At 42.0% G+C, this 19,023-nt stretch overlaps 1 protein-coding gene across 1 annotated transcript in view; it reads right to left on the bottom strand.

Moving 5' to 3' along the window:
- The window catches only part of GPC4 (glypican 4), a gene marked incomplete at its 3' end in the record, with an annotated part of 107,590 nt that overhangs the window by 30,518 nt on the left and 58,049 nt on the right, over window positions 1-19,023 (bottom strand). Inside the window, exon 2 of the mRNA XM_079727448.1 lies at window positions 3,178-3,336. Coding sequence (XP_079583574.1) covers window positions 3,178-3,336 — 159 coding nt within the window. The remainder of the gene's footprint in view (window positions 1-3,177; window positions 3,337-19,023) is intronic.

A 19,023-nucleotide genomic window follows, 5' to 3' on the forward strand; every position in this document is an offset into this window, starting at 1 on the left:
CTTTATTGTCTGTGCCATAGTCTAATTTGAAGTCAGAAGAAACAAGCTGGGGTTTCATCATCATTTTTCATGGGCAGTTTTGAAACTGATAAAGAAACAGCGTTAAACACATTTATTGAAGGTGAAGTCTGGTAGGGAAGGGCAAGAGAAACTTTCTCTGTCCTTTTTTTTTTAATTTTATTTTTTGGCTGCGCTGGGTCTTTGCCACACGTGGGCTTTCTCTAGCTGTGGCGAGCGGAGGCTACTCTTGGTTGCAGTGCGCGGGCTTCTCATTGTGGTGGCTTCTCTTGCTGCGGAGCATGGGCTCTAGGCGCACGGGCTTCAGTAGTTGTGGCGCACGGGCTTAGTTGCTCTGCGGCATGTGCGATCTTCCTGGACCAGGGCTCGAACCCGTGTCCCCTGCATTGGCAGGCAGGTTCTTAAGCACTGCACCAACAGGGAAGCCCCTTTCTGTCCTTTTTTAAAAAACATATGTTAATACTTACTGATAAAATTTCTCTGTGTGGCTTTTTAAAAAGTACACACTGGAATCACATGAATAATGCTATAAAACCATGGGGAGTGAAAAGGGGAAAGAACAGTGAAACTACCAGGCCCACTGGCAAGAGAAATCACTAAATGTCTGTGCACTCCACACCTGGAGGAGACACGTCTAAGAAGAAATGGGGTGATTTGGAGGCAGTGACCTTGGAAGTTGGAAACTGCCTCATCTCCACTGTATCTTGCTACTGACACGCTAAACATTTCTAAAGAGCAGGAATTTTCCCTTCTAAGTTCCATTATTAAACCCCCAAGTGGTAATTTTAAAATATCAGCATCTCAAGTTTTCAAAGATGACTGTCTTATTATCTCTCTAAGTTTTCTCCTCAAAGGAAAAGAAATTGCTTCAGTTACTGTCTTGAATGAGAAACGCCATAGTCAAGAATACCATTCTTGGGCTTCCCTGGTGGCGCAGTGGTTGAGAGTCCGCCTGCCGATGCAGGGGATGCGGGTTCGTGCCCCGGTCTGGGAAGATCCCACATGCCGCGGAGCGGCTAGGCCCGTGAGCCATGGCCGCTGAGCCTGCGCGTCCGGAGCCTGTGCTCCGCAATGGGAAAGGCCACAACAGTGAGAGGCCCGCATACCGCAAAAAAAAAAAAAAAAAAAAAAAAAAAAGAATACCATTCTTTCCAATAATCATACTGATAATTTAGTGACCAAGAGACAGAGGTGGTCTAATGATGTCTTTTGCCAATAACACTCATCTTCACGTGGTGTTAACATAGTTAACAGCCTGTGCATTGGGGATTACAGAATAATAAACAGGATATATAGATACATAAATTATTTCCATCCATGCAGGGAAAGGAGATGAAGACTAAACACAACTCCACATACAAAGCATTGGGGGAAATGGGCACAATAAATGGTACACTACATGGAAAATTTTAGTTCAACTACATTACAAATTAAATATGCTTTTGTTGGGGCTTCCCTGGTGGCACAGTGGTTAAGAATCCGCCTGCCAATGCAGGGGACATGGGTTCGAGCCATGGTCCGGGAAGATCCCACATGCCGCAGAGCAACTAAGCCCACGTGCCACAACTACTCAGCCCTGCACTCTAGAGCCCGCGAGCCACAACTACTGAGCCCACGTGCCACAACTACTGAAGCCCGTACGCCTAGAGCCCGTGCTCCACAACAAGAGAAGCCACTGCAAGGAGAAGCCCGCGCACCGCAACAAAGAGTAGGTAGCCTCCTCTCGCCGCAAGCAGAGAAAAGCCCGCGCACAGCAACGAAGACCCAACGCAGCCAAAAATAAAATAAGTAAATAAAAATAAATAAATTTATAAAAAACATATATATAAATATGCTTTTGTCGTCTAGCCTGGGAACTGACTAACACTTATTAAATCAGTTATCAGTTTCAAATAACGAATCTCAAAGGCAACATTTGAAATACAACCTGTTCTTTAGCTGGGGGCTGCCTTATCAGCTAGATCAAATCTAATTTAATCCCACTTCTCACCATGGTAATGAGCCCTTTGCAGAAATGCTCAAAGACATTTCACGTCTCAAAAATTTGCCTTGTACTTCTTCACCACACAGAATGTCAGGGAAAGCATGCTTCAAAGGTACTATGTAATTAGAATGGCCTTTACAACAGGTACAAAGGAAATCATTCCTATTAAAATTAAATCTACTTCATAATGACCTGCAAACTGCGTGAACAGCACCAGAGAAAGGAATCCTGAGGTGTTTGGACCCCATACTCTAGTTTTGAAAGTCTGTTATCTATTACATTGCTTCAGATATGACTGAAGTGCCTCTCTTCTGGCTCAGATTGTCTATTTCTTCACTCTGAAAAGAAAGTGTGCATGTGAAAATCTGTGTTTGGCACAGGGGACTGAAATGGCTTTTCTTGTGGCTTTAACGTGGATCGACCAAAGCTTCAGCTAAAATGAGGCCAGGGATGGTGCTGAACTTAATGAAGACTGGAGCCCAGGCGCTACCTCTGGGTCACTGCCGCATGGTCACTGCCGCATGAGCTTTAATCCTGTGTTCTACAGGGCTTCTAGGAATTCTAGTTGGCTTTGAGGGATCCATTTTGAAATTTAATTTGAAGTCCAGCATCTGCAGAATCTCTGTGGTTATTTTGACTAAGTTTTCAGATGCCTGCTTTTTATTAGGAAGATTTTTCTTTAGTGACTTGTGTCAACAACACTATTGTGTGTTCACCCAAGAAAATAAATGAAAGCATTTAAATTAAACGACTTTCATCTCTTTTTTGGCTCCCTGTGACCATATTTCCATAATGGCTACCATACCGTACACATTCTAGTGTATCTGGAAGGATTCTAGCAATAAAGCTGTAAGGCTAACTTGCCCCTGGGGTCCAGCCAGGAGAGCCTCTTGGGAGAAAACTTGAACACTGAGAGAAGAAAGGCACTTGGGAAAAGCAACTGTACGAACTTCACTGGCAGCTCGTAGATGTGACTTGACTAAAAGGTATAAGATGAATTCAAGGGAGTTCCCTGGCGGTCCAGTGGTTAGGACTCGGCGCTTTCACTGCTGTGGCCCAGGTTCAATCTCTGGTCAGGGAACTAAGATCCTGCTAGCCGCATGGCAAAAAGAAAAAAAGAATTCAAGAACAAAGCAAATATCTACACTTACGTAGACCAAAGTTCCAATACATACCATCAAACTTCTTGTAACGGGACGCAAAGACAGCTTGCAAATGATTGCACTGTTCACTGACCACACTTTTGAAATCATCCTTACTTTGCAGGCTGTACTTCTCCTCCATCTCTTGGGAGCAGCAGGTATAGCCCTGGGGACAAATCTTCAAATGATCACCTGGAAGATAGAATGTAGGACAATCAATCTCCATCATCATTCATCAAGTCCAAAACGGAAGAGTCTGATTTAGGTGCACATGCTTGGCTTCATTTCTCTCCGTGATGTTCCTGCAAAGGCCCAGGCATCATGCATTACCTAAAAAGTTTCATTATACTGAAAATATTGATTTCCTTCTCGGAAAAATAAGATAATGAAGCCATCTCCAAAAGACAAAAGAACTTTCCAATCAGGAAGATTGTTATCATACAGGAAAAATCGGTGTGGCCAGTAAAGAGAGTATCATTCAATATCAACAGAAAGCTCGCATAAATTCTTCGAGATTTTATGCTAAATACTGTGCAAGTCATGCAAATGAGACATAGTTTTTCTAGCTTTGAGAGTTTACACTACAAGAGAGGGTACCATTAATGAAGAATGATTTGTAAAATATGTGACAACAACCAAAAACTGAGCAAACATATAAGCAATTGATGTGGCAAACAAAGCAAAGGGATAAATGCATTTCAAGGAGTTGTCAGCCAAGAAGAAAGAATGGAGTCCACTCTGGGATTTGAGTCTATGGTAAGTCACAAAGGGGGACGTTAAATGATTCTCAGTTTTAAGATTTTCTTGTCCAGCATCTTCTGTACAGATGTTAGACACTATAATATTGACCTTTATGATTGTGTGCAGTGTAGCCACTTGTCCAAATACAGATGAATGGCTTCCAGTAAATGTCGCCTTTAGGTAGCCCTAAGGGCCAAGAAAATGTCAAAGACATGCAGACCATCTGCCTCCCTGACACCAACGGCATTCTGTTTGTGGTTTGGACCTGAGAGTTTGGAGAGCTTCTGCCTGTTCCTCCTCTGTCACAGACCAAAAATTGTGCTTTGGACAGACCACGCCTCTCCCTCATAATGACCAAGAGATACGGCGCCACTCAAAAATAACCCCACCAGGCACTATCACATTAGTCACACCAATATTCATTTGTGGGGTACAGGAGCCCTCGCATCATTTTCTACAGATGTTTATAAGGATTCACCTTCACTGTTCCTTCTGTTATTGCAGTTCATGTTCCATGAACTGCAAAAGGGGTCTGAAAAGATCTAAGGTCTCAGGAACTCAGGAAGGTGTATACTGAAGACATATGAACCTATCAATAGTAAGTGTGTGTAATAAATCAAGGGAGGAGGAATGAAGAGCAAAATCTTTTTAACAACACTAATCATGGACATGAACTGGGCCAGGAGCCGACGGCCATTGCTGCTTCTTGGCTGTGAGTGCTTAGAGGAAATAAGTCTTCACTTCGGACAGATACCAAAGTAGTTTTGTGGAGGGGGTGGATTTCAAATAACATGGTGTTGGCAATTTATTTGACGAACACTAGTACTGTCAACTGCACAGATGCAAATAATTACATAATCAGATATATTCCTGATCATTCTTCCTTCCTGGCAATTCAAAAGTAGGGAGAGTGTCATTGCCAGACAAAAATGGATATGCAGCATTAAAGGACTTTTAAAGAAGGGGAGAAGGGAAACATTCTTCAAATAACTTCCTCATCCAGAAACTGCTAAATGCTTCATTTGGCATTTTTGAAACCCTTGGTTAACCGATAATTCTAACAAAGGCGGTGGGGGTGGGGGGCAGGCACAGGGAAGAATGTGAAAGAGTTTAGAGCTGTGAGGTTGCAGAACATCTTAGATCTCATTAGTGGAAGAAGCTTAGTTTTCTGGAAACATCTTGTTACAACCAAAAACAAAACTGCCTCTTGACTGGCTTAACAAGTTCGCAGCAGGCCTTTGGTACTGGGACACCTAACTAACAAAGAGATACCTAGTTGTCTCCTGGTTTCAGGGTTGAGGATCTCCCCAAACACAATCTTAATACATAAAGTAATATAAAGGACCCCCAACTAGTACAGTACTCGATGTAGCTGTATTAAAGAATCCATATCACTCTCACACACCACAAAGAAAATTAACTGAAATGCTCACAATGAGAACTTAGGACGTACAGAACTAGGTATGTGAATTATAATAAGAGATCAGCTACTTTTTAAAGATTTTCACAGGCTAAAATTAATCACAGGCTGGTTTTCAAGCCCCTGCAAAGATTCGATTGTGGTAATGCACTGAATTTCCAAGGCAAAACAGTTCAGAGTCTGGAAGCGAATCTATATTCACCTAATCTTAACATGGTTCACACATACAATAAACGAAAGGGTCATTCATGGATCTTATCAAAATAGGCATCTATGACCAAGGAAAAAAGCACCCTTTTTTGCACCTCCAATGCACATATGCACAGACACACACACAGAACCTAGAGACAGAAAATTCGAAGAGACAGCAGGAAATAATACTTTTCTACATATAAGAAGGTGCTAGATGTTGAGAGTTTTAAATTTTTGGCACTGAACAAACACCCTTCAAAAATGGGTCACAGCAATTAAAGTTTTACTGGTGACCGACTGAACTAGCCAGCAGCTAAACAAAAGGCCTGTGCACTCCACCCACCACCTACCCACCAAGAGGCCCTCAGCAGGACCTTCGGGAGACCTGCTGATATCTGAACACTGGAGCATATTTATTTGTTTTGGCAAAAACTAAGGAAAAAGAGTCCACTTCCATGTTACAGATAAAATCTTTACAGGAAGACTCTAATGGTAAAGCCTTGCCTTGTGGAAAGGGTGACAACAGGGTAGATACCTGGCTAATGTATCTGCTGGCAAAGTCATCTTCCCGAGTGCAAACAAGCCACTCCAATGGGCCACTTTTGCCCATTTGAGCCTTGCATACACCACGTATTCTGTCTGTGTTTCTAAAAAGCATTCCTTGAAAATGTAATCTGGCATTCTTGCCAAAAGCCCTGTCCAAGACACACTTATGAATTAAATCCCAAGCCACACATGGGCCAGTGGGGATTCAGTGCCATAACCAGTTTCCGCTGATGAGAAGTTACTAGGAAGGAAAAGGGGACAAGTCTTGGTGCATCTGAAAATGAAACTACAGCTCTGCACTGTACTAAGAACTCGAGCAACTCATTTGATTTTAAAAACTTGAATATTTCTACTGTAACACCAAAAATGAGTTCTATGATTAAAAGCCAGGGCATACGTTATCAATGGAAAGACATTCCATTTTGCCTGTTGGAGACTGCTTCTAAAATGCTGTGTCTGGGGGCTTCCCTGGTGGCGCAGTGGTTGAGAATCTGCCTGCCGATGCAGGGGACACGGGTTCGAGCCCTGATCTGGGAAGATCCCACATGCCACGGAGCAACTGGGCCCGTGAGCCACAGCTACTGAGCCTGCGCGTCTGGAGCCTGTGCTCCGCAACAAGAGGGGCCACGACAGTGAGAGGCCCGCGCTCCGCGATGAAGAGTGGCCCCCACTCGCCGCAACTAGAGAAAGCCCTCGCACAGAAATGAAGACCCAACACAGCCAAATAAATAAATAAATAAATTTAAAATGCTGTGTCTGAATGAGACATGCTTTTTGTTTCTGGAGATCTCTCAACCTGGTGATCCTGTATACTTCTTATTTAAGAAGGATGTCACAATTCGTTCTTTAGGCTGAAAGCGTTGAGCACAGGGATGACAGGATCCAATGTGGGACAGGAAGATGACAGCCACTGCAGGGGAAGCGGTGAGCTCATGCATTTAAAAAAGGTGGGGGGTGGCCCTAGAGGATTCTGATACGTACCCTTCCTGAAGAATTCTAGTTTGAAAGGCTGAAGCATTAGAGCCACAGAAGAACCGGGAATTGAAGTTCATCCAATGGTTTGAGTCAACAGGGGGTTATGATCTACAACCATCATTTGCCTCCTCTATTTCGCTAACTCAACCTCCTGCTTCCGGGACCTTCTGTGTTCTTCTCCATGGCCCTCTTCTGTCTGCTTTCCACTCTCTTTTCACTCTGCTCATCCTGTTCTCTCTTACCACACTCCACCTCTTCTAACTGCACATAATGTGAAACCGAAGTATTTTTTTGTTTGTTATACTTGTTGAGAGTTCCCTGTTCTTAATTTTAAAAGCAGGTGAATTGAAGGCTTTATGGATTTCTAAGAAAGCACCTAAATTAAGTTGCTTTTTGTATATGGCCCTCGATTAGGGTTTTTCTTTGTGGGTCAGTGGCCCTCAAAAGAAAAAAGGTCCCTTAGCCTTGTCCTCGGAGGCTTGGATGAGAGTCAATGAAGCGTGCTTTTAAAGCTTAACTCTGTGGCATTAAAAACAAAAAAATCACTCGAAAGAGCCAAACTTTTTTCAGTCACACCAGCTCTGTGTAATTTCCCTTTAGTCTTAATATCAATGCCTTCGTTTTTCAAAGCTGAACAAAGACAATCACAATAAATTACTACTCAATCCTGCCGAGTGTGTGGATTGGCTCCTTTTTTTTTTTTTGAAGCACTTCAACTCAATAGTTAAAGAAGCAGGCAGTGAATATGAGGAATCTAGTCCATCCTTTAACAGGGCTCTGCGGCAGGCAATCTGTAGAACTGTGCTTTCTCATTTTATTTCATTTCTTCCTCTCACCAAAGGCTGGCTATGATGTACAGATGGGGTGCAGATAATGTCCATTTATTTCCAGTTACTCATAACCCACCTGCCCATAGAAAATGTTATAGATGATGGTTACATTCTCAGGCCAGCTCCCAGCCTATTTACTATCAACGTAACTACTTCTAACTGTAACTTCATTTTTTTTTCAGCTTGGTATCATATTTTATTGAAGATGCATTTAAAATAACATCCAGATTCATGTCTTTTTTACATAAAAGGACATTTTCTGTCAGTGTCATGTAAAAGACGAGTAAGGGGACATTATTAACGTATTTTATAATAAGATTCTCCCTGATACACCACTATACCCCCAATTTATTTTTTTCAGTAATATTTCCACATTTTACGTTTATTAAAGCATACATGTACTTTGGTTTTTTATACAGCAGGTTCTTATTAATTATCCATTTTATACATATTAGTGTATATATGTCAATCCCAATCTCCCAATTTATCTGTAACTTCATTTTGAAGTCCAAGTAGAAGCCAAGAAAATGTTTCTCAGATTCTCACACATTTTGGGGGAGATGATGATAGAGGACTACTTGTAGTTACCGCTAGGTTGTCAGCTTTCTATACCTGTGGGAGATAAAGTAAATGTCTTCAGGATTACTCCTCCAGAGTCCTAAATGGAGGAAACAGCAGCCAGAAATTTTTATGGGACACAATGCAGAAAACCCAGGCATGCCTGCACCAGCACGATTTGGACAGCAAACATTCTCTGTAGCCCAACTCATTTTACCAAAAATGCAACCAAATACCTTTGGTAAAGAAGAGACACACGAAGTGCACCCTAAGGGTGGGGGCTGCAGTGAGGGGCATTTGAGAATAACAGACTGGAAAGCGCTTAGGAAAACTGCCAATGTAAGAGATTCGATTTTGCAATGGCCTTTCATGCAGAAAGGGATTTGGAGAAAACTTAGCTCCTGTTTTGTGTGTGTTTTTTAAAATTTTATTTTCTTGAAGTAGAGTTGATTTACAATGTTGTGTTTAACTTCTGCTGTACAGCAAAGTGACTCAGTTGTGTGTATATATATATATATATATATATATTCTTTTCATATTCCTTTCCATTATGGTTTATCACAGGATATTGAATATAGTTCTCTGTGCTATAGAGTAGGACCTTGTTGTTTATCCATTCTATATATATAATAGTTTGCATCTGCTAATCCCAAACTCCCAATCCCTCCTTCCCCCTTGGCAACCACAAGTTTGTTCTCCACATCTGTGAGTCTGTTTTTGTTTCACAAGTAGGTTCATTTGTGTCATCTTTTAGATTCTACATATAAGTGATATCATATGGTATTTATCCTTCTCTTTCTGACTTACTTTACTTCACTTAGTATGATAATCTCTAGGCCCATCCATGTTTGCTGCAAATGGCATTATTTCATTCTTTTTAATGGCTGAGTAATAGTCCATTATCTATATCCACCACATTTTCTTAAGCCAATCGTCTGTTGATGGGCACTTGAATTTCTTCCATGTCTTGCCTATTGTAAATAGTGCTGCAATGAACACTGGGGTGCAGGTATCTTTTTGAATTAGAGTTTTCATCTTTTTCTGGATATATGCCCAGGTGTGGGATTGCTGGATCACATGGCAACTCTATTTTTAGTTCTTTGAGGAACCTCCATACTGTCTGCCATAGTGGCTGCACCAATTTACATTCCCACCAATAGTGCAGGAGAGTTTCCTTTTCTCCACACCGTCTCCAGCATTTATTATTTGTAGTTGTTTTTTTGTTTTGTTTTGCGGTACGCGGGCCTCTCACTGCGGTGGCCTCTCCCGTTGCGAAGCACAGGCTCCGGACGCGCAGGCCCAGTGGCCATGGGTCACGGGCCTAGCCGCTCTGCGGCATACGGGATCCTCCGGGACCGGGGCACGAACCCGTGTCCCCTGCATTGGCAGGCGGACCCCCAACCACTGCGCCACCAGGGAAGCCCCTATTTGTAGACTTTTTAATGATGGCCATTCTGACTGGTGTGAGGTGGTACCTCGTTGTAGTTTTGATTTGCATTTCTCTAATAATTAGAGACGATGAGTATCTTTTCATGTGCCTACTGGCCATCTGTATGTTTTCTTTGGAGAAATGTCTGTTTAGGTCTTCTGCCTATTTTTAATTGGGTTGTTTGGTTTTTTGTTATTAAATTGTAGAACCTGTTTTTATATTTTGGAAATTAAGCCTTTGTTGGTCGCATCGTTTGCAAATATTATCTCCCAGTCTTTTCATTCTGTTTATGGTTTCCTTTGCTGTGCAAAAGCTTTTAAGTGTCATCAGGCTGCATTTGTTTATTTTTGCTTTTATAAGCAAAATTTTGCCGTGGGAGACTGACCTAAGAAAACATTGGTACGATTTATGTCAGACAATGTTTTGCTGTTCTCTTCTAGGAGTTTTATGGTGTCTCATCATTTTGAATTTATTTTTGTGTATGGTGTGAGGCTGTGTTCTAGCTTTGATTTGCATGTGGTTGTCCAACTTTCCCAACACTGCTTGCTGAAGAGAATGTCTTTTCCCCATTGTGTATTCTTGCTTCCTTTGTCGAAGATTAGTTGTCCATAGGTGTGTGGGTTTATTTCTGGGCTCTCTATTCTGTTCCATTGAGCCGTATGTCTGTTTTTGTGCCAATAACATGCTGTTTTGATTACTGTAGCTTTGTAGTATTGTCTAAAGTCTGGGAGGGTTATGCCTCCAGCTTTGTTCTTTTTCCTCAGGATTGCTTTGGCAATTCTGGGTCTTTTATGGTTCCATATAAATTTTAGAATTATTTGTTCTAGTTCTATGGAAAATGTCATAGGTAATTTGATAGGGAATGCATTAAATCTGTAGATTGCTTTGGATAGTATGGCCATTTTAACAATATAATTCTTCCAATCCAAGAGCATGGGATATCTTTTTATTTCTTTGCATCATCTTCAATGCATTTATTAATGTTTTGTAGTTCTCACATATAATTCTTTTACCTCCTTGGTGAAGTTTATGGATACTTAGCTCTTGACAAGGTGTCTTAAAGAAGTGAATTTAAAAAGCTTCCAAATACTTGATACTATCTGTGTCTTTTATTCTGTAGGCCTAATGGTAGTCTGGGGATAAGAAGACTGATCTGGGGAGTAAGAAATATGGGTTTGAGTCCCAGCTCTACATGATTCACTGTAGGCTCTTAAAGAAGCCCTTTGTAAAGAAGGAAGCATTATGAATACAGTGCAATTACAAAACCAAGACAAAAATGAAGAGCATCTATTATACTGATAAGCTACTGAATGAAGTTCTCCAGGAAGAGACTTTTCTGATGACTTGTACTAGGTGAGGCAGAGGGGCCAGGAGAGCAGCACCTTCTTTCTTCCAGCTACTTCAGGGAAATTTCTTATTGGAGGCAGAATTCAGGGGAATAAAGATAGCCAGAAAAGACAGCATTATCAATTAGGAGTTCAGTGGCATGCATAAGTGATGGGGAACTGATGACAAGTAAGTACAGACATTTATTTAAAGGGCCTTCAAAAGAAAAGCCTTGGGAGCCTAAGGAGACATGATGACGAGATATAATGTGGTGCCCTGGCTGGGATCCTGGAACAGAAAAAGATATTAGGGGAAAACGAAGGAAATCACCCAAAAACTTACATGCAAATGTTCATAGCAGCATTATTCAAAATAGCCAAATGTCCAACAATGGATGGATAAACAAAATGAGGTGTATCTGAATAATGAAATGTTATTCAGCCATAAGAAGGAATGAACTTCTGAAACATGTTCCAACATGGTGAAATCTGGAAAATACCATGTTAAGTAAGGAGCCACTCACAAAAGTCCACATATTGTATGATACCATTTACATGAAATGTCCAGCCTTGGTCAATCTATACAGACAGAAGGTGGATTAGTGGTTGCCTGGGGCTGAGAGGGGAGGGTGGTGGGCAGGGGGATGGAAAGTAAGGGAGGGGTTACAGCTAAAAGGTATGAGATTTCTTTCTGGGATAATGAAACTGTTCTAAAATTGATTTTGGTGATAAATGCACAATTCTGTGAGTATACTAAAAGCCACTGTATACTTTAAATGGGTGAATTGTTTGGGATATGAATCATACCTCAATGAAACTGTTAGTTAAAAAAAAAGCTAAGGAAATCGGAATAAGATATAGACTTTCGGGCTTCCCTGGTGGCGCAGTGGTTGAGAGTCCGCCTGCCGATGCAGGGGACACGGGTTCATGCCCCGGACCGGGAGGATCCCACATGCCGCGGAGCGGCTGGGCCCGTGAGCCATGGCAGCTGAGCCTGCGCGTCCGGAGCCTGTGCTCCGCAGCGGGAGAGGCCACAACAGTGAGAGGCCCACGTACCGCAAAAAAAAAAAAAAAAAAAAAAAAAAAAAAAAAAAAAGATATAGACTTTCGTTAACAATAATGCATCAATATTGGTTTATCAATTTGACAATGTATCACAGAAATGTAAGATATTAATAATAGGGGAAACTGGGTTTGGGGTATAGGAAAGCTCTGGGCTATCCTCGCAAATTCTGGAAATCTAACTCTTCTGAGATAAATTTTATTTTTTCTTTTTTTAAGAAAAAGCAAGCTTTGGACTTCCCTGGTGGTGCAGTGGTTAAGAATCCACCTGCCAATGCAGGAGACACAGGTTCAAGCCCTGGTCCGGGAAGATCCCACATGCCGCAGAGCAACTAAGCCCGTGCTCCACAACTACTGAGCCTGCGCTCTAGAGCCCACGAGCCACAACTACTGAAGCCCGAGTGCCTAGAGCCCGTGCTCTGCAACAAGAGAAGCCACCGCAATGAGAAGCCCCTGCTGGCCACAACTAGAGAAAGCCCACGCAGCAACAAAGAACCAACGCAGCCAAAAAAAAAAGAAACTTAAAATAAAAAAGCAAGCTTCAGTTTTCAAAGTAAAAAGGATCAATATGTGGGGTGGGTGGGGGCTTTCATCAGTATTACATCAAACACTTGATGTAATTCTAATATTGGGGAGCAACATCAAGCTATTACTTGCTGCAGTAATTTTCCTAATCCCTCAATTGCTACTTTACTCTTTTCCTAATTTTTATTTGTTCTGAAGGTAAAACAATTCCTTGCCGTTGGTCTAAAGGGTTACCAAAATAGTTTCTGTTCACTTTCTAGATCTAAATTCATGTAGCCACAAAGTGAGCTAAAATGCAGGTTGCTGTATAACTCCATCCCCTCCAAGCTATCTAAGAAGCCCAGGAGGAATATACAATGCTCTGCTTCATGGGAACAAAGAAAGAAAATCTCTAAAGGTTTTTAATAATCCCAGGGGGGATGAGGGAATGTATACATTAATCCATCCTTCCTCCCTTGCAAAACAGCAGTGAAATGACTGCATGTAATGTGCTATGCACATCCAAAGCCTGAAGCCATTTGACCTAAACCGTAATAATAAAGCACATAAATTACAGTCATTATGGAGATGTATGATTTGAGATCACCTACCAATCAGTAGGAGAAATGCAGCCAGTTAGCATTTTGCAAAACCTTGCCGAAATATAGCTCTGGAGGGCTTGGGCTTTGCTACCGATTATTTTTAGGTCCACTAATCCTGCAAGGTAGGCTAGAAGGCCAATCAGAAACACATACATTTCAAAAATCAGTTCTATTATATTTTTCTAAGCATACTTCGTTTAAGTGTAGTTGTAAGAGTTAGGGCTGCTACTTTCAAACTCCACACTTCATTTCAGTGAGCTTGCAACAGCTTTAAAATCCACCTCAGATCGAAATCAAGCAGGGCTTTTTATTGCTTTATACTGATAAGCAAATTATGAACCAAAGTTTTTATCTGACTATCTTCAAACTCCATTTTAACTGTACCAAAGGTTCACTGAAGAAAGGCACATCAACCAAACTGAGTGAATAACCTGAAATGCATACTCTGATCTTTTGTTACCATCACTTTAGAGCACGTAGAGCAACTGCATCTATTTTGCACATTTCCAACCACTTCGTCCAGGTCCAGGACTCAACAGGAATAATAATACTGGCAATTAACCCAAATCTCTTCAACAATTCTGAGGATCCAGTAAATACTACCTAAGCTAATAAAAGGCTCCCAGAAATGTGTTGGTGACTTGGGTGGGGTGGGGAGGGGCGGATAGGGGCAAGCAGAAAAAGAAGGAGCTCTCTTACTTGTTTTACAAATAACGAAGATCTTTCCTGTCAGTGATTCAGGTGCACACACCTGGAGTAGCATCATTTGAGAGTTTCTTTCGAACACTAGTTTACGATCTCCATTGGGCCTGTCATTTAACAGAATGCCTGAGTCCAAATATGCCTGTTTCAAATTCAGCTACAAATAAAAAGTAGCCTAGAGAGGAAACACCATTGGCTAGGACATCTTTTTTTCTTTGGTGCCCAACAGTACTTCTTTCTGGAACCTATGTACCCAAGCCAAGTGTCCTAATTACTGGTAGACCAAGGCCTTGTGAGGGCCGTCTCTAAGACAGTGAAGAGACCAGGCTCAGAGGGTCACGGGGATTCCTGGGATGGGAGGGATGCTGGCCCCCAGCATCTTGTCCTTTCTCTGCACCCCTGGCGTACACTCTTACAATGATCCCTGTGAGCAGTCTCCTGCGGGCAATCACATCAGACTTCAGAGAAAGTGGAGGAGGAAGGCATCCTCAGAAAAACACTGGAGACACTCCTGTCCTCCTCCTCCCAGGGGTCTGCCCGAACACCAGACTTCCAACAGGGAGCGATTTTCCTTATTATCTCCTAATCATTTCTAAAGAAACCCCCAGGAGCCCCATTCTAAGATAACCTGCCACAGCCATTTAGGTTTCACAGCAAGATTGGCAAGGGTCAACAGCTGGGTACCAAGTTTATTCCAAGTGTAGGAGAAAATGCAGTAGGTGGGTGGGGAGGCGCTAATACAAACATTAATTAATGCCTTTCATTTTATATGCATGTCATGGGTCATGTGGGTCATGAACATTTTTAACATTGTTTTCTCTTTTTGTATGCCTTTTTTCAGCTTGGGTAACTAGAAAAATAAAAACCCTCCTTAACTTCTCTTTACTCCCCCTTTCATGACATACCTAAAATTCCTCCCTCCAGAGTACAGTGTGAGAATAGGGTTTTAGTAAATCTACTTTCTAGGAAAAGTATACCTAAATAACAACATAGTCATTCATTAGGAATTCTCCCACAGATAGTTTTCCAAATGGCTACTTAGAATGCCTTTACCCTAAGTGATAACAAAGCTCACTGCCTCACGTAAAGAAAAATGATTCTCTAACAACAGATTTCAAGCCACATGAACCGTTCTTTAAAATTCTAGCCAGGTATCAATGAAATGGTGAAGGGGAAAGAAAAGTTACTTTTTCAAAGTCTGTACTTAATTAAAACCCTTAAAACCCACTTGCACAAAATTCTTGTTAAAGGTCACAGTAAGTTACAGCTTACTCTAATACAGATCTGCATTTAAGGACTCTTAATTAGTCTCCCTTCCCATGGACATGGGCCACAGTTGAACAGGGGTTAATTTTTATAGCATGAGATAAAAATGTTTCACAACCTTAGCGCAGGCAGATGGAGGAAAGGCAGAGCCCTCATTTTGCAAGGCTGAGTTTCCCCAACCCTCAAAAAAGCTCCTCTTCACCATTATCTAGTATCCTAATACTTGGGCCTGCCACCCTTGGGGCAGACACCCTAGAATTCAGTCCCATTTTTGTTACCAAACGTCAAGTTTTCAACGTACATTTCTTCTTTTAAGCCATTTACTAGAGTTTTAAGCAAAATTTGTCTCCATCCTAATTTTGGAGAGAATGCCACTGTTAATGTGGCTATACAGAGGCTTGACTTATTTATCCCTAACCCTTTGCTTCCTGCCTCAAAGCCAATCATAGTATTTGATGGAATAGCCCCACAGTTCTGCGGTGATGCAAGCTATTTTAAGTTTCCTTGGCTTGCTGTGCAATCCCATGAAGAGCTTTTTGAAAGCCCAGATAGATCACATTCACTGGTTTCCCTCTGTCCACATATGCTTTAGTCCCTTGCAAAACACAAGGTCATTAATCAAGCACAGATTCCACTTATAGAAATGATGTTGCCCTTCCTAGAAGATTGTTTGCTTAACTTTCCAGTGTTCCCATTTTCTATTATACATTCTACCTGCTTCCTTTATAAGTGAGGCACCCCAGGTCTGATTGGCATTTATTTTAATGGCTATCTACCTATTTATTGTAATAACCATCTCCTTGGCACCACTCAATTCCCCAATCTCACCTTTCAGAATCTCTCCTTTAGGATCAGACCTGTTGATTAATTACATTTGATTTGATAATTAGGATTAAAAAAATTCAGTACATTTACTATTTCAACCATTCCACCTCAAGAGATTATCTGGAAATGGTACCCTGTCCTAAAATTTTCTCCAACTCTATATCAAAGTATTGGTTCACTTCTCCCAAACTAACCTTTGGCCCAATTTGACAACACGAAAAAATTGTTGGTGCTTAATGCAGTATTTACCCAGTGCCTCTTACGTGCTAGATGCCATTCCTCAGTGCAGAAAAGGCAAAAGGCTTGGTCTCCACTCTCTTGAAAATTACAAGATGAACAGAAGTGGATTTTATTGTTGCTCTATAGGCTTTTTCTCTCTCCCTCTTACTGTATATTCTTTTTTTTTTTTTTTTTTTTTGCGGTACACGGGCCTCCCCCTGCTGTGGCCTCCCCCGCCGCAGAGCACAGGCTCCGGACGCACAGGCCCAGCAGCCATGGCTCACGGGCCCAGCCGCTCCGCGGCATGTGGGATCCCCCCGGACCGGGGCACGAACCCGCGTCCCCTGCACCGGCAGGCGGACTCCCAACCACCGCGCCACCAGGGAAGCCCTTACTGTATATTCTGAATCACGCCACTCCTCCCCCCTCCCCCCACCAAAGATCTCTAAGGTCTTCTGATCTCATCTAGAAACAACTCAAGTTCAAAAGACAGGAGGAGAGGGGACACTATCCCAGGCAAATCCACCCAGCCCATGCTTCTTACACTGGGGCATCAACAGATGTGCCTTAGGACGTGCCTTTGGACAAACTGGGAGAGATTCATCTACTCATATATAATCTATACGTTGCCAGATATGCCGTGGCCATTTTTTGAGTCATCCAAAACTAACAGAAGGTATTAGCTTGGACTCAAAGCAAAATCTTGCAATGAGCAAATTCCTTGGGGATCTAGTTCCGCTGCCTTTCTTGGTCAATAAAGCAAAATCCACAAAGGAAAAACTTCACACAAATGCTTTACTTATTTGGCTTGACAAATCAGGTCACTGAACACGCAAATTAATTTAAAAATGCCATCTCTCAGACGATGTTCATGCTTCAATTTTTGAAACGTCTCTAAATCTAAATCTGGTCCCTTGATAATGAGCTTCCCGAACCTTATATTCCAATAGTCAATAAATCACTGGCGTGACACCCCATCCAACTTCTGCAGCTGAGGTCAGAGGAGAGGAGCTTCTGTGCCCTCAAGTGACTGACAAACCAAACAGCAAAGGAATTGAGAGACTTCATAATTCCTCTCTACCATGCTAGGAATAATCCCTGTTTGTTCCGGGCTCTGAAACTGATAAAAAGGTACTTAAAGTTAAAATGTAAGGTATCAATTAGGAAGTTCTTCAGCTGGGCTGTCATGCCAGCCATCTACCATTTTCCTCTGGTTTAAGTATCACAGAGAAGGGAAAAATAAGGGCAGATCTTGGGCACTAAACAGATTAATGTGATTACTTATTTATGACACACACAAAAATTTACTTTGTTACAGAAGATGGAAAAGTGACTGACCTTGCCAACAAGTGACGAGGAAAAGAGAGAAACCAGTCGTTCGCTCTGCATTCAAGCCCCCACAGGCCTATTCAATTCCTGACCATCCTCAGATATAGGCTGGCCAGATCAGAGTCCTCTTAGTCGCCCCAGAGCCACAGAGATAGATATGAATGTTCCAGAAAGCAACTAGTGCATCAGAGGTACCCTGGCCCTGTTTCCTGCAGAACTGTCAGAAAACTAAGAATAAAGGGGTTGCCTTTTCCCGTGTTTTGCTTTGGGTGGGGATGAAAGGAGAGAGGCCATTCTGCTTTGAGCCTCGAAGAAGACAGGAAGGTTGCTGCCATAGGGCTGACACTGGAATCACTATAGAATGGTGTCTGTCACAGGACCTAAGAGAAGTACCAGAGCATCAGAGTCTGGCCAGGAGACGGTCTGGAGGCCTCATGTTCACAAATTCCAAGCATCAGACCACTTTCCATGGCCTGGAGCAATGGGAGAGTAAGTACCTGTTTCATTATTTCAATATCCAATTGCTTTCCATAAATCTTTTGGGTCATGGGCCCACTACTTGTAAAGCAACTGATTTGGTCAAATATCTGATCCCAAAGAAGTTCCAATTACTCCTCCAGTCTGAGAATGTGACTCTGCATCAAGACCCATCAGCTAATTTAGGATGAGCAACAACCATGGGGGATGGGGAGGTTCAGGCTGCAGAGGTAGGGGAGGGAGAGAGCAAGAACTGAAGAGAAATGGGCCCAGGGAAAGGGAAAGAAAAGGAAGCTGGTATGTGACCCAGGGCTGAGTAATGCCAGGGCCACCTAAAGCTGATGCTAGTGGCAATCTGGCACCAGGGCCTCAAGTTCACGGTAACTAACTCCCATCAAGCAGAGGGACACGTTTTTCTCTCCAGTTTCCACTACACAGAGCCTGCAGATGGCACACAGCATTACTTCTGCAATTATTGACTATAATTATTGTGAAAAGTCTTTGATGTGATAGCAAAAATTATTAAAATGGCCCTTCTTAGAAAAGAAGGGCAGTAAATACAGCCTCCTTTGGAAAATTCAAGGACCCAATTTCATACCAGGACTTTTTGCCAGAAAAGAATAAGTCACTTTAATATATTTGTTTTCAGCTCCTCTCCTTGAAGATGTTTTATCCTATGTGAAAAATGAATAATGGTATGTGGTTTAGGATGTATTTTAAGAATATACTTAAAGGTACTTCAAAGGAAAATAAAAACTAAAGTAACTTTCTCCTTGCAGTCACACACACCTATATTTGCACAAGCTCCTAGTTTTTCCGGATCCCACAGTAACCCACGAGAGGCAATTTTTTAAACTGTCTTGGAGGATGAGAACAA

This window comes from Hyperoodon ampullatus (genome assembly GCF_949752795.1).
Source record: "Hyperoodon ampullatus genome assembly, chromosome: X".
Taxonomy (NCBI): Eukaryota; Metazoa; Chordata; class Mammalia; order Artiodactyla; family Ziphiidae; genus Hyperoodon; species Hyperoodon ampullatus.